The 20518-nt window shown below is 42.3% G+C and overlaps 1 protein-coding gene across 3 annotated transcripts in view; it reads left to right on the forward strand.

Annotated features, from left to right (window-relative positions):
* The window catches only part of LOC126473208 (ketohexokinase-like), a 121131-nt gene that overhangs the window by 7609 nt on the left and 93004 nt on the right, over positions 1-20518 (forward strand). For 2 of the 3 annotated variants that reach the window (XM_050100113.1, XM_050100114.1), the window contains exons 4-6: positions 10806-11013; positions 11213-11457; positions 17354-17722. In XM_050100113.1, the coding sequence (XP_049956070.1) occupies positions 10806-11013; positions 11213-11457; positions 17354-17627 (727 nt within the window). In that variant the 3' untranslated portion in view covers positions 17628-17722. Of the gene's footprint in view, positions 1-10805; positions 11014-11212; positions 11458-17353; positions 17723-20518 lie in introns of those variants that run through there. The other variant, XM_050100112.1, reaches the window with a different exon arrangement.

Below are 20518 nucleotides of genomic sequence, written 5' to 3' on the forward strand. Positions count from 1 at the left end.
ATTGTCCCACTCCTCAACGGCGATTCGGCGTAGATCCCTCAGAGTGATTGGTGGGTCACGTCGTCCATAAACAGCCCTTTTCAGTCTATCCCAGGCATGTTCGATAGAGTTCATGTCTGGAGAACATGATGGCCGCTCTAGTCGAGCGATGTCGTTATCCTTAAGGAAGTCATTCACAAGATGTGCACGATGGGGGCGCAATTGTCGTCCAGGAAGACGAATGCCTCGCCAATATGCTGCCGATATGGCTGCACTATCGTTCGGAGGATGGCATTCATGTATCGTACAGCCGTAACGCCGTCTTCCATGACCACCAGCGGCGTACGTCGGTCCCACATAAAGCCACCCCAAAACAGCAGGGAACCTTCACCTTTCTGCACTAACTGGACAGTATGTCTAAGGTGTTCAGCCTGACCAGGTTGCCTCCAAACACGTCTCCGACGATTGTCTGGTTGAAAGTCATATGCGACACTCATTGGTGAAGAGAACGTGATGCCAATCCTGAGTGGTTGATTCGGCATGTTGTTGGGCCCATCTGTACCGCGCTGCATGGTGTCGTGGTTGCAAAGATGCACCTCGCGATGGACGTCGGGAGTGAAGTTGCGCATCATGCGGTCTATTGCGCACAGTTTGAGTCAAAACAAGACGTCATGTGGCTGCTCGAAAAGCATTAATCAACATGGTGGCGTTGCTGTCAGGGTTCCTCCTAGCCATAATCCGTGGGCAGCGGTCATCCACTGCATTAGTAGCCCTTGAGCTGCTTGAGCGTGGCATGTCTTTCTGTATCTCCTCCATGTCCAAACAACATCGCTTTGGTTCACTCCGAGGCGCCTGCACACTTCCCTTGTTGAGAGCCCTCCCTGGCACAAAGTAACAATGCGGACGCGATCGCAGCGCGGTATCGACCGTCTAAGCATGGTTAGCTAGAGACAACACGAGCCGTGCACCTCCTTCCTCGTGGAATGGCTGGAACTGATCGGCTGTCGGACCCCGTCCGTCTAATAGGCGCTTCTCATGCATGGTTGTTTATGTCTTTGGGCGGGTTTAGTGACATCTCTGAACAGTCAAAGGCATTGTGTCTGTAATACAATATCCACAGTCAACGTTTATCTTCAGGAGTTCTGGGAACCGCGGTGACGCAAAACTTTTTTTTGTGTGTGTACTATCAAACTTTCGGAAAACCTTGATCCACTCAGTTTCGAAGAATGGAAGAGCCGACAAGTGAGAGAATTGTTGTACAATTAGCTTAACAGCGCCTGCATACAAGTTCCTGACAAGAATAATATGCGGAAGAATGAAAAAGAATATTGACAATCTGTTAGGTGACGGTCAGTTTGGCTTTAGGAAAGATAAAGGCAACAGGGAGACATCTATGACGTTGCAGTTGATAATGGGAGCAAGACAGTAGAAAAGTCAAGATACGTTCGTAGGATTTGGAGACATGGAAAAAGCGATCGACAGTGTAAAATGGTGCAATATGTTCGAAATTCTGAGAAAAGTGGAGTAATCTATAGGGAAAGACAGGTGATATACAACATGTACAAGAACCAAAACTGAACAACACGATGGGGAAACCAAGAACGAAGTGCTCTTAGTAAAAAAGGGCGTAAGACAAGGATGTAACCTTTCGCCCCTACTGTTCAATGTACACATCGAAGAAGCAATGACGGAAATAAAAGAAGGGCTCAAGAGTGGGATTAAAATTCAAGGTGAAAAGACATCTATAGAGAGTTTCGCTGATGACATTGCTATCTTTAGTGAAAGTTTAAAAGAATTAGAGGATCTGTTGAATATGAGAACAGAATATGGACAGAGTAAATCGAAGAGAGAAGAAAGTAATGAGGAGTAGCAGCCCGCCCGCTTGGCCGTGCGGTCAAACGCACGGTTTCCCGGGCGGGAAGGAGCGCCTGGTCCCCGGCACGAATCCGCCCGGTGGATTTGTGTCGAGGTCCGGTGAACCGGCCAGTCTGTGGATGGTTTTTAGGCGGTTTTCCATCTGCCTCGACGAATGCCTGCTGGTTCCCCTTATTCTGCCTCAGTTACATTATGTCGGCGATTGCTGCGCAAACAAGTTCTCCTCGTTCGCGTACACCACCATTACTCTACCACGCAAACATAGGGGTTACATTCGTTTGGTGTGAGACGTTCCGTGGGGGGTCTACCGGGGGCCGAACCGCACAATAACCCTGGGTTCGGTGTGGGGCGGCGGAGGGGTGAAGTGGACTGCCGTAGTCGTCGTGAGGTTGTGGACCACTGCGGCTGCGGCGGGGACGGCGCCTCTCCGTGGTTTCTAGGCCCCGGCTAACATGCAATACAATGACGAGTAGCAGAAATGAGAAGAGCGAGAGACGTGACATCAGAATTGAGCATCACGAAGTAGACGAAGTCAAGAAATTCTGCTACCCAGACGGCAAAACAATCCATAACGAACGGAGCAAGATGGATATAAAAAGTAGACTATCAATGGCAAAGAGGGTATTCCCGGCCAAGAGAAGTCTACTAGTATCCACAACATAGGTCTTAATGTGAGGAAGGAATTTCTGAGAACGTACTTTTGCAACACAACATTGTATGGTGGTGAAACATTATGGACCCGGAACAGAAGAGAATGGAAGCATTTGAGATGTCGTGCTACAGAACTATGTTGGATCTTAGGTGGACTGATAAAGTAAGAAATGAGGCGAGGAAAGAAGCATATGGAAAACACGACAAGAAGAAGGGACAGGATGATAGGACACCTGTGAAGACATCAGAGAATGACTTCCATGGTACTAGGGGGAGTTGTAGGGTGCAAAAACTGTAGAGGAAGACAGAGATACGAAGAGATCCAGCAAATAATTGAGGGCATAGGTTGCAAGTGTTACTCTGAGATGAAACGGTTGGCACAGGAGAGGAATTCGTGGCGGGCCGCATCAAACCACTATGAAGACTGATGACTGAAAAATGCTGGTAGCTGCTTCCTGAAGTTTCACAGAGGCCCTGTAGTATTCATCATTCCGTCTCCACCATGAACATGATCATTTTCATGTACTACCAGCATTACTACTATAGCATAACAGCATCGACATTGTCATCACTGACTTAATTTTAACGGCTGTGTAAAATCATGTAAAAAGTTTTAAACGTTGTAAGTTTTGTGTACACATAAAAAACCAGATTTTACTTTCATCTGATTTACATTTGCTAAAATTTTTGTTAGGCATGTAAAAATTTGAACAATTTTATCCACTAGCAGCCCAACTCCTTGCCGGGAATTCAAATAACAATAAAGAAACAAATGAAGTCTATCGGTATAAAGCGTCCATTGCTGAGTGCGTAACCTCTGTCTCTATTAAAGTCGTTGACACACATTCCATTTTCTACAGCGCCTTTGATTGCTCAGTGCCAGTAATTTGAGTGCAAAATGGCTCTGTTCAGCCATCGGCTACGAACATGTATAGCCATTAGTTTCGTGTCTGCAACATCTTCGGTTGCAAGTTCGAACACATGCCAACGCCAACATTTTGTCACCACAATCTAGTCTGCTACAAACCGGATTTCTTTGATCCTTCACGATTGTGAAGGCCTCATGCTGACCTAGAGCTTAACAGATGATATGAGCGACAGTGTAAGTTGACATTTCTCACATACCCTTCATGTTACCAAACACGAAGGTCACACTAAGTGTAAGAAAATCCTTACTCTGAGAATCAGTCGCCATACTTTTTATTTTTCGTCGCTTATTTTCTGGTAACTCTCGTCGGATGGGGTGATACAGTGGTGAAGATATGAGTTCAATGATGATGTTGCTGAACACTGTATAACTTACAGTGCTCGATGTCACGGTCATAAGCGCTGTTCCCAAAATCGATTATATCAAGTATGTTCGAAAAAGGTTAAAATTTAAAATTTTCCACTACAACTCATAAGCTACACCCTAGTCACACACATAAAAAGTGCACACCACTTATGATAGAGCGTTTACTACGTCAGATATTACAACATACACTAAAATAAAAAGAATTATCAATAGAAATTAACTGTGTTGGCCTATTGAAGAAGTTTCTTTCCACCCGACTGCGTTTAATTCGTGACTGCACAGTTACAAAGTGAACAACTTCGCCATATGCTGTGACAATCGGCAAGTAACACAGTCTAAAGATGGCGTGGCAGGGCGCGCGACCTGTTTTGACAGCTGAGGGGCAGGGCCGCACGTGGCTCGCCGTGGTATCAAGGATGCACCAATCTCCAGGAGGTGGTGGTCAGGTTTTCGGGCACTGGCCGCGGGGCAGAAGACAAATTAGACTCCGCTACTGATAGGAGCCAGAGCCTGCGAAACAGCCCAGCTATCAGAAGGGCAGCAGGTGGAGAGGTGCATTACTGGCAAGTGTTACTGAATGCCGTGCAGTTGCGATCGCGATCATTGGCGGTCGGCATGGCTTGCCGGACGTTTGTGGTCACCCCCTTCGCCAGATAGTTTGAGCAGCGATCCCTCAGGCGAGGATAGCCCTTCCTCGTACTCGTGTCCGCTTTCAAGCCGCCGTCTCCGCATCTTACCCGAAACAGCCAGTACGTAAGGAGCGTCCTTCTTCTAAATCTTGACTTCTTGAAATCAGGTTGGCAAATGAAAATACCGACCATAAGTATTAATGATCCCCCTCTGAACAGTGCATTTTAGACACACTATAGTAGCTGCATCTAATACCAACATATTTCCAACTACCTTTCCATTGTGCCGAAATATAAAGCTTGTTTTCAATATCTGGAAACCGAAATATTGAAAACTTTTGGGAAACGAAACCAGTACCTTCGACTATATCAATATGTAATTAGTTCTTTCCAGCATAAATATAACAGCATCCTCACTCCGTTTGTACGGTGGCTTCTTTCCACACTTATGGACTGCGACAGAATTATCCCATCGCCATGGGAGGAACAAGAAAGGAACGATGTAAAAAGAAATCAAATGTTCGCTAAGCATTTTCAACGCTGCATTTGCGACTATTTTAATTACTACGACTGACAGTCCAAAAAAATAAGGAAAGAACGAATGGGCACATGAATGGTTGAAAAGAAGAAAGACATAATCCATGTTAATTTACTCACCAAAATGCGATATCCTTTACTACAAAAATTTATTAATAACGTGTTGCGGCACAACGTACAAGATAGGTAAAGAAAATACTGTCACTGAATAGGAAATTGCAGTTGAAAATTGTTAGATGTAACTGTAATTTCTGATGACAACAGGGTCACTTGAGTGACCTTTAATGTTGGCTTCGTTAAGCTAAACCTCACCGCTTATTGTACTGTTGTAACGCCTGACACACTCTTTAATTTTTTGAAGTAATAAATTCTGATTCCCTTCACACTTTGCACAGGTTTCAGAATGTCAAAATTATAAATGGGTATTTACCATTTCGGCATGTCTAAAACTCAGCCTAAATAGACAACATCGTTTTTATGCAAGAATTATAGTGCACTTTATTTATAACTAAAACTTAATATAGCGCCGATAATACCAATGCAGTATACTTAACAGCTTTAACGAAACAATCCGCGAAGACTTAGTGCTCTTCATAGGTTACTTTTTAATGTATATTAGTCTTGTTTTTGAATATGGGCAAAGGCTTTCAAGCTACACCTAATGTTGCCAGTCTCTTTATCCTCTTGCCCAGCTTCAAGTACTTCTTCTTCCCCGTCTTCCCTTCGAGATTCATCTCCAACTTCATGCGCACGCACTTTTTGAGCTCCACTCCCTTCTTTCAGTACTCCACTAAATAAGTGATTCTAGGGTGAGAGTTCCCAATAACATTATTTATATTGTTGTTCCAACCTTCAACGACATTCGTCGTTCAGTGCCTTTTTTCGAAGCAATTCCACACTACTATGGGGATATCCTCACTCTGTAACCACTTGGCCATGAATTAGTTAATATATTGAAAGAGTCTTATGTTATTAGCAGATTCTTTCTTGAATCTGAACCCATCCGTGCACACATGCTGACAAGAAGTCTAAAACCTTCGTTCTTGTTGTAATCCTCAGTTAGATAGAGATCCTTACGTTCTCTCCACAAGCTCTTCTTTATATGGAAATCACATCCATTTACTTTACTTGAGTGGAAACTTGACGAATGGCCGATACCACAGCTGCCTGAAAATCGACGTTCACTTCTCTAGGACACTGGTTTAATCAGACGAACGTGTGTGTCTTTCTTCTTATTAGGGAACAGTGTAAATACAGCAGGAAGAATTTTTGTTTCATCACTGGGACCTCCTAACACAGCGTGTGTGATGTAGATCTGTGCAAACTGCCTGCTGCACCTTTTAAATGTTCCGTCCATTAAAAAAATGGGAAGACGTTTTTAAGCTACCTTTTCTTTAGTTTCGACTACGAAAGAATATTCTCTCCTCTAATCCATCGTCTTCTAGAAGGAAAACTACTGCCATCTCGCATTTTTAAGAAATCTTCATGAAGATCAATTTCATAGGAATTCTTGGACTCTTGTTGGTTCGCCTGAGCTCTATGCAGCTGACGACACAAGATCCGCTTCGTATATTCTGAGTTAGGAATCACTGTATCAAAGTCATAACCATTGTAAGAAAGCATAGGAATACAGCAATCGGTCGCAGTCTTGTTGGGTTTTTTATTATTCTTGTATGGAATTGCAACTGATTGCTGTATTCCTATCCATCCTTATAAAAATACGCAGTCGTTGTGCACAACCGTACCGTATGGGATCACGCTGGTGAAAATCCATAACCATTATTATGACGATTTCCCATTTCAGCCACCATACATCCCGGATAGCTGCGCTGTTTCTTCCTCGAGCGCTCTTCTCCGCCCTCTCCACTTGCTTCTCCACTTCTAGAACTGCATCATCAGGTGGTCTACACGGCTGTTCTGATACGTTAAATACTTTTTAGTTCTTCGATTGCATCCTTCTCTTGCAATGATCCGATTTTTGGTGTTAGCACACAGCACATCCACGTAAGACCAACTTCTTTAAGTTCCTTCACCTCACTATACGCGTAACCACTGTAATGACCAGAATGCCTGCCCTTGGTCGTTGTAATAACTTCCGTTCTGATGGTCACAGTAGGAAGTTCGGAGCCAAAGTGAGCATAAGGACTTGTGTTTCGGCCAGCGTGGCGCTATCCCTTCGGAGCAGGGAAAACATTGTGTCTGTCTAGACACCGTCCAGGGGAGTTCCAGCGGTCGGGTGGCGTGGGAGGTGGAGCAGACAAGGGTACCCAACTATTCGGAGCAGGTAAAACCGCAAATATCCGGAGTCACATGTGTCCGCTTTCGCTATTGTCCAGACACCGTGTTACTGACGCTGTGGAAGCCCAGCCCATACGACAGTTATGAGACTACAGTGGGAGGTTTCCCCTTTGGCGGGAACGAGTGTCTGAAATATTCATTGCGCGGACACAGTCAATAAAAATCAAACTAATACAAATATAAAATAAGGAAATACACGTATTAAAGAAAAAGTTATCTTTTTAAATAACTATGTTGGTTTCATCATGTTTGTAATTAATTATTAGCAAATTTGCATATAGAAACTACCAAATTGATTAAACTGTGGTTGGGTTAAAAACTAAGATAACGAGAAAAAGTCCAAGGGCACCGTCAAAAATCTGGTAAAATTCTAATTTAGAATTATGTGCCATATTATGCTAGATTTAAGAGAAATGTGTATTTGAAAATTTGGATGACGACAGGTGAGGCTGTTTAAGGGCAGCGGCCATCTGGGCTTAGGGCATTGCAATCTGAGTCTCGAAAGCAAGAAAACGTATGATTTCATGAGCGGTGCGTTGGTCGCACAGTTAAAGTGAACGTAGAATTTTTCTGAGGACATTTCTGTGAACTTGTCATAATTTTGTGCTACTATCAGGCAACATATCAGTGGACTTGGAATTTTCGCCAGTAGGTTGTCTAGATAGGACTTGTAATATTCGCCAGTTAGCTTGGTCTTTGATTTCTAGAGCAAGTGTTGGACTTGTGCTATTTTTCGATGTTCAGGAACTGAATGCTTGACAAAATTTATTTACTTTAAAGTAAAATCAATGTGAATAGTGAACATTGTTTAATTTATCACCAGCCTCATTCCTGCCTGCTTTTAATTAACTTGTGATGTAGTCAGTCCGACTATTTACTGTGTGATACATTGGGCATGTGGTTGTCCCCTAGACTTTATATAGCTGTATTAAGAATCCATCACACACCTCGTATCCTTAACTTCATAGCACCAAACGGACACAAAATCGTCGCACGGTGGGCCCCTACATCGATGTCACAAAATTCGCCACTGCATCAGCGAAATCAGAAACAAGCGCAATGTACCCAGAAAGCAGAATTTGAAAACGGGTCAGTGAAAATATGAGACGACAAGTGGAGAACCTCACTGTGACTTCTAAAGCAAGAAAACAGGATTAAGGTTTAATGGCCCATCGACGGCGAAGTGATTAGTGGTGGGTCAAAGTTCGAAATGAGGAAGGATAGGCACAGAAATACGCCACTTCCTTTTTAAAGGAACCAACCCGGCATTTATCTTGTTTATGAAAACCACGTAACACATAAATCTGTACAGGGTGTCCTAAAATGTTGCGACAATTTCGAGGCCTTTTAGAGCGTGTCTTTAGGAACCAATCGAGGATAGCAACTCGTGTCTGGAAACTCATTCGACGACGAAGTTAAAGACGCCAGCTCCAGTCACTGGGCCACTTCTTCGGCAATAAACGTGACTTTGCACGCTGAAGGACCGTAGGCACAGCACCTCGCAACATTGTTTATTATTCAGTGTGGCACCTGGTTGCCACGATCGCCAGTGTAAAAAGGCTTTGTCTCCTATGAATGCGATGCTCTGTTGCCTTGGTGGATGACGGATTTGTATACAGGTTTCCATCTGCAGTATGTTTCTCTCCTATACACCGAAAAACACTGAAGATTTTAGAGGGTTCCAGATCAAAACCTACGTCCGAAACCGTTATCCAGTGAGGCAACAGGACATCGGATTCATAGGAGACAAGGCCTTTGTATGCAGCAGCCAGCTCCATCTTCTGCACTTGATAACAATCAGTCGCCATCACTTATTAACGAACAATATAGCGAAATGTTTCGCCGTCGGTCCTTCGGCGTACAAAGTTAGGTTTGTCACCGAAGCGTTAGCCTCGTGGCAGGATCCAGCGCCTCTAACTTCGACGCCCTGTAGCGTCCTCGGATGACGTTTCCAGACACGGGTTCCTATCCTTCCTCAAGACACTGTGAACTTTGTCGCAACGATTATAGGACACCCTGTATAGCCACGTGAGATTTAAACCTTGGTCGTCGTGAATACAAGTCCAATGTGAGAACAACTGCGACACATCTCTCAGCAGTGACTTCTAGTTCAAACTTAGTGTTATCCCTCGTTTTCAACCACTGCTTCCTCAAGTGTTGAAATAAAATTTTGTTATTGGTCTCAGAGAAGTTATAATTTTACCTATTTTCGACAAGAAAATAATAGTTTACATTTTGTAATCAAGCTAACAATGCCTTAACTTCTTTTCGGAGCCATAATACCGCAAACTACGACTTTAAACAGTTGTCCAGCGTCGTAAATAGGCATTTCTCGTTGTCCCCTTTCTCTTTCTTTTTCTTCTGCTCGTCATAAGTTTTGATCTCGTAACGCCGTTACTACTATATTCAATACATAGATCTTGTTCTGGCACAGTTGTTGCTTAACAGTTCTTATGTAGACTTTATAAAATTAAGTACAGTACCCTGCTCTGACGTAAGAGAGGAACCGCAGTCGCTAATCAAACTGGAGTAAATAAATTAGTGAAATATATTGCAACAAGTTTATTCATGGGCGACAGTCTGTAAGTGGTCTAAGTCATGGTAACCAATTCACGTCTATGAAGCGTCCACTCCTGCAAACCTAGAGCAATTTTTTGATGCAGTAAAGATTATTTTATCTTTTCTTAATTTTTCGACACAGTCACACGAACATCTCTCAAAGGCGTAGGCGGTGTCAATCAGCCAGTAGTCACGTCGAGCTAGGCATTGTGAAAACTGATGTCACTGTGTCGGCATAAAAAATAAAAGAACTTTAATTTCTTAATTTCTAAAAGAGTACATCATTTTTTTTCAAATTAAAGTTTATTCCAGTTAAAAATACGAGTCGTAAGATTGTAGGTATACCGATTTCGGCTGTCTGGTTATTACCAATAGCCCAGCAGATGTACATTGTCCAATGGCTGAGTTATAAAGTTATAAAGCATAATTCGGCCAGTGAGGAGATTTCTATTCTGCGTGACACGTTATATGTTATGATGCAGTCATTGGGCAAGATCATTAGATACACTATTTATAATGGATGGATAGTCAAAATCAGTAAAATCAAAGTATTTTGACTTGATTATTTTATTGCAATAACACTTACTGATTCGCATAAACTTCCGGTTGTTCTCGCCTAATACGGCACACACACACACCCACACATATAAATATATAAATATATATATATATATATATATATATATATATATATATATGTGTGTGTGTGTGTGTGTGTGTGTGTGTGTGTGTGTGTGTGCGTGAGCTTTTTCAAAGTTTTATGCTTACGTTAGCATAAAAAGATTTCAAATTGAAATACGCTACGTACTGACAGCGTCTAAAGATCAAAACGGGATATTTTCCCGCATCATCTTACAGAATAACATGATCTTACTTCAGATTACAAACTTTGTAGTATGTTCGATGATAATGGTGCCCTATTGCTTTTTAGCACAAAGACATGTAATTTTTCTGGATATTTATTCTTGCTGTTTTTTGCACAGCCTTATTAAAGAAGAACTGGAGTCGTTTGGCGTCAACGTGAATCAGTGTGAATTAATTGAAGGCTGTGAAATACCAATAGCGATATCCATCGTTAATGAAGGAAGTGGATCGCGAACATTCCTGTACTACACAGAGGACTGGCCGGAGGTTTCGTACGAAGCTTTTCTAAAAATAGATTTGTCACAATATTGTTGGATTCACGTAGAGGTATGTTCTCAAAATAATTCGATAAAGATTTATATTTGTTGTTGCTGTCTGGGCCAAGCATGTTATATAATATCGCCTGGTACTATTTATTAATTTTGCTTTTATCTGAAATTTCGTTGATTCTGTACCGTGTCATCCAATCCATGTGTACTGTATTTTCTCCTGGACGTAATTACACCTGTCCGTTATGTCTGTTCAGATGCGGAAAAATGACCAGCTGAAGCAAATAGTACAAAGGATTACTGAATGGAATTCGAAACGTGCGGCTTCTGGAAAACACAGTCCAGTTCCAGTGTCTCTGGAAGTAGAGAACAACGATGATCGGTGTCTGGAAGTCATGCCACTTGCTGATTTCGTCGTCGTCAGCAAAGACTTCGCTAGGGTTCACGGATACAACTCAATGCCTGAGGCGCTGGATGGTCTTTATGGACGTCTGAAACCTGGGTAAGATATTGCAGCAGTTTCCTTCAAAAAAATGAAGGTACTGTTGCACATAAAGCGAATGATCGTTTCCCAAAGCGGGTATCAAATTCTGTTCCCTACCTTGCGAAACAATTTTCTTTGGTTCCTTAGACAATATTTGACGAATGTTGACTATGTTGCATGAAAAAACATTACATACTCGTAAATCGCGTTTAATAAATATCGCGGAGAGGCCTCTGTAGATTTGGAATCAATTCAAGGATACAGAATGACTTTTTCACTCTGCAGCGGAGTGTGAGCTGACATGAAACTTCCTGGCAGATTAAAACTGAGTGCCAGATCGAGAATCGAATTCGGTACCGAGTTCGAATCTCGATCAGGCACACAGTTTTAATCTGCCAGGAAGTTTCAAGTCAAGGATATATATTTTCGCAGGTGTTCTTCATTTTTAGCGTCCATCTGAAAACTGTATTGGAAATGCTTCATGTCTCCAGTGTTCAGTTTTTCTCTTTCCTGTTCTGTTCTCATGGAGAATTGTATTCCAGATAGTTTTAGTCATTTGGGTCATTCATTTTGCTAATTCACGACCCTCACATTGATCACTGCTGCATTACATCTAGTCCCTAATGAGATTCATTGTTGGTAATAAGTACTACATCTATTAAGCGAACACCAGACAGAGAAACGATCTATACGCTGAGGGTGTTCAGAACTAGTATAAATTATTCTGCTTAAGATAGTATCAAAGAGGCTTCAGTAAAAACTGCAAGCCCTTCGTAATAAGCTGTATAATAGAGACCAGTTTGAGGCGTTTCGTCCGACGTATTCCTTGTATTCCATATAGAAATGTCTGCGATTCATTAAGCTGTGATTGTTGCTACTGGGTTGGTGCATAGGTTCCATATGTTTAATAAACCAAGATACACATACTGGCTTTATTGATCAATAATATATTCTCTTTCATTATTTACAACAGTCTAGCAACGCTGTGGTTACTTTTTCACTCCGCGATTATAGAAATCACGTTGGTTCGAGGCGAAGAACTCGTAGAACCTTGTTTGGACAGCATTTTCATCCGGAAAGGAAGTTCCGTGAAGGTTGTTCGACGGAGAGCGGAAAAGGTGAAAATCTGATGGCATAAGACCAGGTGAATAAGGTGGGTGCGAATGAATTCCCAACCTAACTCCTGTATTGTCTTTTTTGTTAGTATAGCAGAACGCGAGCAGCGTCATCGTGGATCAGCATTTCTCGCACTGTTCCTGGTCGTTGTTCTTGGATTGCATCTGCAACACTCTCCAATTGCCTGTAAATGCCAGCAGTGATGATAACGCCTCGGGGAAGAAATTCGTAGTACATCTCTTTCACCAGATGCAAAACATTATCTTTTGTGGATGTGCGCAGGTCTTAGTACGGGGAGTCGCTGGTTTGTTTGGGCTCAACCATTCCTTTCTTTTCCTTATGATAGCAACGACAAAGGATAAGAACAGTCGGTGTTGTTCACGAACCAACTGATGACGATCAAGCAGAGATGCATATATGGCCACCCACATAATTTTGTGATTTTGGCTTAGAGCATGCCATACGCCCCATTTTTGAACCTTCCCCATCTCATGCAAGTGTCGCACAACGGTGGAATGATCACAGTTCATCACTTTTGCCGGTCCCTTGAGCACACTTACATGGATCACTGAGAATGAATCTGTTGAAACGATCTTCATCAAACCTGAAGGTTTTCCTGAACGTCAAGAGTCAGTAATGTCAAAACGATACTCCTTCAAACGAGAAAACTATTTGCTTGCCGTGCTCTGTGCAATGGCATCATCCTCATACAAGACACAAATGTATATGGCTGCCTCAGCTGCTGTCACCCCTCTATTGAACTGAAGAATATCTCGGAAATGTTCCAATATTTCCACTTGGCACCCCATTTTCTGTCGTCCACAGCCTCTCTCATTATCTCAGTTAGCATAATGACATTATGTAAACTCAAACAACAACAGTGAAGTACAAATAAAAAACGACAATCGATATATAAATCCTTAGCAATCGGAATATCAACATGCAAAACAAAATCGCTACAAATTATGCACCAACCTAATAAAATGAGGGGAAGTTAGGATTTTTACTTGATCCAGTCGTCTTGATCTGGATTTGCTATGGTTTCCCAAATTACTCCGGATGAATGTCGATAAAATTCCTGATGACAGGTGTAATCTAGGTCGACCTAGTTATAGTCACAATATAAACTAATCTAACTCAACAACAGACAATTCCAATGAACCTTTCTCACGCCCAGAGCAATTAGTAAACTTATGTAGACATGCATGATGACTTCGTGTGTAAACACTGGTAAGTGACAGTTGATGAGAAACAGAGTTATTGCATGTAAAACATGATGTGTGGTCTGCCTTATTCGTGTTAGTTGATAGTTCCATGATAACCGAGAAATGGCATCTCGATCTCTGATTTCAGATTCTCACTAATGGCAACTTTTTCAGGATTGTCACGTGTAAACAGTGGTACGTGCCAAAACATGGCTACCACTAGTAATAAGCTAATAACATGTGTGTGCTTGAGAAAGGTAAACGCTTTATAGGGACGTTTCGTACAAATGAGAGATGACGTGGACAGGTGCTATTAAGACAAAGATTCTGAATATGTTCCTCAGCGCAAATGCGTTCAAAACGTTTTTGCTAGTCAGGCAAGCGCGAATAATTATTTAAGCAAGTAAAAAATTTTAGGTTGTATCCATTGCCACTGTTTACGTGAATTTAGGTGACAGTGTGAACGCGGGAAGGTTAAGGCTCATTCTTAACTTTGTTTACGTGCTGTAATGAGGTGACAATTAAATTAATTTTATATTGTGTTTGATCATAGATTAATTTTTAAGGTTGTTATACTTCATTATTGCAAAAATTGGTAACACAATTCTTAGCATCATAAACTGACACTATTCAGAACTTTTAAATCTGTATTTTTGAGAGGTTTCACAGCAATCTTTCGTTCAATCGTGCAGCAAGTAAAGAATGATAATGACATTTTGTCAAATGGAAGACACGGTTGGAGACCGTGGCTGTTATATGAAATAAATTGTTGATTTTAGGTTACTTTATTCAGAAAGTACCGTTACCGGTTATGAAATTATATATTTCATGATCAGAGATTTTCATGCGTTCGTCAAAACATATGCTGCATTGGCTTAATGGTGCTGTGAAATGTCCGCGGGAGCATTTGTTTCCACTGTTTTCTTTAACAAATCATATTCGTAATGTTGTTTCTTTCACAAAAACATACGTCGGTTTGCATCATTAACACTTTGGAGAGCAAGACCACAACATTATTGTGCTTCAAAGACCGCACCCGAGTATAGATCGGGCCGCGATTTTTTCAGCATACGAGCCCGCAATCGCTCGAAAACTGAACTTGTGTCATAAATGCAATGACCTGCCCCTTGACTGCTGCTGCCCTCTGTGGTCAGTTTCTAGAATTATTTCGACAGAAACATTAGCAAACTTACCAGCTGCTGTCGTGAACGGCTGAGTCAAAGATCGCACTGACGTATTTCATGTGTGTACTCGTTAGGTTTCGCAGTTTGCTGTAATTCTGCTACAAATAAGTCACGTTTGTTGAGTGAGAATGAAATTTTCGAAACTCAAGAGGAAGAAACTGCTCAAAAACTCACTTCACACTGTTTTCTTGGGAGGACAATTATATTTTCTGCCACCATTATTTTAAAATTTGTAATACATCAAAAAACTAAAGTAAATACGAAAAATAAATTTTGAAGCTTGGCCCTTTTTGAATATGTGTTACTCTTGAAGATACATCAATTAACTATCTGCAAGTAACGTTTTAAAAAACGGCATAAATGGTCAGTTTCCTAAGCCCAATATTCTTCTAAGTGGCCAGTCTCGAAAGTGTTAAAACACTTTCACCTGGTCACAAAACGAATTTACAAAGCGCACCACATGTTTTGAACTCAGTTACAACACATGTTGTCGTCTTCCTAACTCCATGCTGGCGAGCCATCTGGCTTGTGCTGCTGACGGCGTAACTGTCAAAGATCTTGTATCTCCCCACCTTCAACAGGATGGAATTCGTTTCAAGCTACACTTCCATATGATATTTTTGCTTCTTATGCTTTCAAGAATCGTTTCCTGTAGTTTGTCCTCATTTAACAAAATCACCCGGTAGACACGAAAGCTAATTACCGTACGAGTACCAGACTTGGTAGCATTAATATCAAGGAAATAGGGAAGAGAAATAATGCATAATCAATTCAATTGAAACACTTTTAATGTGCTGCTATGGTACATCATACCATTACCTACCGATACCTTTACTGCTACAAAAGGGGCGTAATAAGGCGTCCATCACTGTCCAGAAGGATCTGAAAAGGCAGGATTGCAATCTGCACAGCAGAGCGAAGCATGTCCGTAGGTATGCTCTTGATATGCTGCGCTTCACATCAGCACATATGTGAATGTTCCCCTTGTAAACACTGTCCCTCAGGTAGCCCCACAACCAGAAATCACAGGGCGTGAGATCAGGTGATCGTGCCGGTCAAGTATTTGGAAACAATCGGCTGATAATTCGATTGCTTACAAATGTATTTCGGAGAAGCAGGTGATCTTCACGAGCGATATACGGTGGGGCCCCATCTTGCGTGAAAATTGTTGAGTTCAGGAGAGATCCTGTAGGGTGGGTATGACACGCTGGCGAACCATATCGCAGTAACTCTGGCCAGTCACACTGCACGTTTTTGGTCCTTGAGCGCCAAAGAATGGGCCAATGATGAACAATGTAGCCGCAAAGCTATGCCATACGGTGTCACGTTCACCATACAGAGGAACTTAATGCACTGTAAAAGGAGATGAAGATGCCCACACTCGGTAATTCTGTGTGTTCACCTCACCCATCAAAGAAAAATGAGCTTCGTCTTTCCATAGGATGGTCCAGGGCCAGCCCTCGTCAACTTCAATCGTTGCGAGAAAGTGGAGAGAGAAGTCAACACGTCGTTGTGCGTCCTGTGGTGCAAGCTGCTGTACGATATGGATTTTTTACGGATACCATTTGAGAATGGTTCGAAGCACCTTCCGCACAGTGGATCACTGAATGTTCAACTGTGACACAGCACGCGCACTGCCTGACGATCGGGTATTGCGCGCAGCGTTTTCCACCGTAGCAACAGCGATTTCATCAACCACCTGTGGTGCGACCGGTCGGCGGGCTCTTCCCGGAGCAACGCCCAGTTTTCCAGTTTATTCGAACTTCTTCATAATGCTCAGCACAGCAGATGGAGAAGGAGGAGCCTTCCGTAATCGTTTCAGTCAGCTATATTCTCAAAGTGCAGCTGCAGCATTACTGTTGCTTTGAGCTTCGCCAATAATGCCCTGCTCCATTTGTCCAAGCTCATGTTGCCATGTCAGCAATTGCACTGCGACTAGTCAGGTGACGCTATGAATCACGATGACTGATCACGGCACCTGGTGACCATAGAACTGGACGGTAGCGCTCTGATGAATGGAAATTATGCACCCAATACTCTGGATATTAATGCTACCAAGTTTGGTACTCGCACAGTTATTAGTTTCTGTGTTATAATGTGTTGGAAAGGGAAGTTTAATTATAACCAGCCGTTAGTATAGATGTAGATGTGTTTTCCACATCCTGCTAGGTGAATACTAGACGCAGACAGCTGGGGTACACTCATTCCGTCCCGGGGGAGATGGGGTGGCGGCAGGAAGGGCATCCGACCACCCCTTAAAATTAACCATGCCAAATCCGTACCTAACCCTGCCGACCCTGCGCCCGATGCGGGATAAAGGCTGTAGCAAAAGAAAGAAAAAAAGGAGGTATAGATGTAGATGTAGATGTGGTCTCAGAGTGCTTTATTGACAGGAGTGCTACTTTGCAGGGCGACGCTGGTGGTGCCGTGGGCGGAAGAAGGAGCGGCTGCCCGAGGTCCTGAGGGCGTGTTCTTCTCGCCCGCCTTCCCTCCGGATCGCGTGGTGGACACGTTGGGGGCGGGGGACACGTTCTGTGCGGGTCTTATGCTGGCCCTGGCCAGGGGTCGGCCGCTGGAGCAGAGCCTGAAGTTCGCCTGCCAGGTCGCTGGTACCAAAGTCGGCGTGCGTGGGTTCCGAGGTCTCGGGGATCTGCTCAGGCAGCGAGGCGTTCGGCTCGAGTAGCCGCTAGCTCCGCAGATTACACGGATCTGCAGCGTCAGCATCTTCTTCGTCCATATCACTTCTTGTGTTACAAAATAAACTTCACTGACTCTATATTTACTGTATGTATCTCATTTCCAATAGAGTAACCGTCTGAACAGCTTTGGCTCTCAACTCGGCGGTAGCCGACTCAAAATCTGGTGGCAGGGAAGTTTTCAACGCCAGTAGTTGGCGAGCAATGCGATGAAAGGTGGCTGTGTGACATTCCTTATCGACAGACTTGCCACCGTGTCCTGGATTAATCTCCAAGACTCATGGAGTGAGGGCATGATAATCAATCCTTTGGACGGAAGTGTCAAGTTCGGCGGCTGTTCGTGAGGAGAAGGCTATGTGCCAGCATCGAGCTTCACTTTCTCTCTTCGCTTTCGTCCTCATCATCAACAACAACAGAAATACGAAATTGCACACAACATACATTCACCAGTCACCTACACTAAAAAGTTAAAAATGGATGTGAATAAAGAAATTTTTGGAAATATTGAACCTGTTGATACCACCCGCTTGTTTTGACACATTACAACATCAAGATGTCAGATAAACCACTCATCGGTATCAAACACGTGCAAATAATGCGCCATAGTACGAATTATAGTTATTATCATGACATCAAAGCATTGGCTTCGCTAGTTCACGACCGAACTGTCACGTCCCAACCTAACGTCTAATCTAGTTCTCAGGCTACACCATAGAGCAATATTTCACCGCAACTTACTTCCCAAAAAAGAACTTCGAAAGCAAAATAAATATTATCAGTGTTCCTTTCTAACTCCGTTTGAAATGTATGATGATACATGCAACATATCATTACGTCACGATTCAAAGCTAACGTCCAATGTGGCTGAACCCATCCGAAATCCCTTCTGAAGGAAAAAAGGGAAGAAGATTCGGTTAAACGTCCTGTCTACCACGAAGTCATTAGAAGCGGAGTAAAAACTCTGGTTGTAGAAGGAAATGGGCCTCTCTCTTTCAAAGACACCGTCCCAGCATTTTCTTTCAGTGGTTGCGGAAGTCATGGGAATCCTAAATCAAAATGATTGGACGAGGATTTGAACCTCCATCCTCCGGAATACGAACTCATGTCTCACCATTGTGCCATTTTCTGGATTGGGCGCGAGAGAAATTACAACGTATCAGAGCCAACAACGAATTACAGCAGGTACTACTCACCAGTGGAGTGATGTTATAATGATCATCAGCTGTCAGCAAGTACAGAAGACAACCATACGAAATGAGCGTCACTCAGTAAGGTGTTAATAGGTCGCCATAGCTAGATGGAGCCATGTTGCCAATAGTTGAGCTTATGGCTGGTGAAGAGTGCATCGTGTAGAATCCTCAAAGTGTCGCGATGTTACTGATAACACGGGAGGAATTTCCCAGTAATGCTGATTGTTTTTCCAGACATCTCACTATCGAGTGATTTAAGGGGGGTAGGACGTGAAACGGGCTGACTTGGAGCAGGAGAGGCACCACAGGACATTTTAATTCACACTGTCTATACTTTTACAAATAAATTCATAAAATTTTGTTAGCATGACCAGGAAGGATTCAGGATTCACACTCATAGCAGAGGAAGTTCAAAAACATAAAAATACAAATTTTTTTTACATGTGAAATTCCATCTTTTTTTCACTTGGTATTGGCTGCATTTGTTGCTGTAGGTACACTATTCTTCATAAGTAAGAGAGATCCTTCGATAAATTTTACACAGCATACAAACCATACTTACAGGTGTATGAAACTCTAGAATTTCCCAAATATGTTAAAAACTGTGGTAAAATTTGAGATAATTAACTATAAAATTCGAGTTTTCTCCAAACACGAAGTTTAAAACGTAACAGCCCATTCATTTTTTCGTAGATTAAATAAATTCTAGAGTTTCATACACCTGTAAGTATGGTTTGTAAGCTGGGCAAAATTCATCGAAGAATCTCTCTTACTTATGAAGAAAAGTGTACCTGTAGCAACAAATGCAGCCAACAGTAACTGAAAAAAATCATGAAGTTTCACATTTAAAAAATATTATTTTTTCGTGTTTTTGAACTTCCACTGCTATGAGTGTGAATCCTGAATCCTTCCTGGTCATGCTGACAAAGTTTTATGAATTTATTTGTAAAAGTATAGACAGTGCAAATTAAAATGTCCTGTGGTACCTCTCCTCGAAGTCGGCCCGTTTGACGTCCTACCCCCCTTAATGGTTATGTGTTACACTTCATTATATCTCATTGTTCATTACGGATGACTAATAATATACTAGGAGGATCACTCAGAAATTTTTGAGAAATGTTATTCAGACTGTTTGTTCAGCAAAACTTCCCTTGCATCTTTACAACGTCATTTCCTTCAAGTTTCTCGTACATGTCAACCCTCTCAAAACACTTACCGATCATTTTAATAAGTATTTTTAAACAATGTATTTACTCTTAAACAGGTATATGTAAAAAATAAATATAAAAAGCCATGAAACCATTAATTCTCAGACTTACAAGGGAACCTCCCCATCGCACCCCCCTCAGATTTAGTTATAAGTTGGCACAGTGGATAGGCCTTGAAAAACTGGACACAGATCAATCGAGAAAACAGGAAGAAGTTGTGTGGAACTATGAAAAAAATTAGTAAAATATACAAACTGAGTAGTCCATGTGCAACATATCCAACATCAAGGAGATTGTAGCATAAGGAGCGCCGTGGTCCCGTGGTTAGCGTGAGTAGCTGCGGAACGAGAGGTCCTTGGTTCAAGTCTTGCCTCGAGCGAGAATTTTACTTTCCTTATTTTCGCAAAGTTATGACCTGTCCGTTCGTTCATTGACGTCTCCGTTCACTGTAAGAAGTTTAGTGTCTGTGTTTTGCGACCG

This window comes from Schistocerca serialis, chromosome 4 (genome assembly GCF_023864345.2).
Source record: "Schistocerca serialis cubense isolate TAMUIC-IGC-003099 chromosome 4, iqSchSeri2.2, whole genome shotgun sequence".
In the NCBI taxonomy this organism is placed as follows: Eukaryota; Metazoa; Arthropoda; class Insecta; order Orthoptera; family Acrididae; genus Schistocerca; species Schistocerca serialis.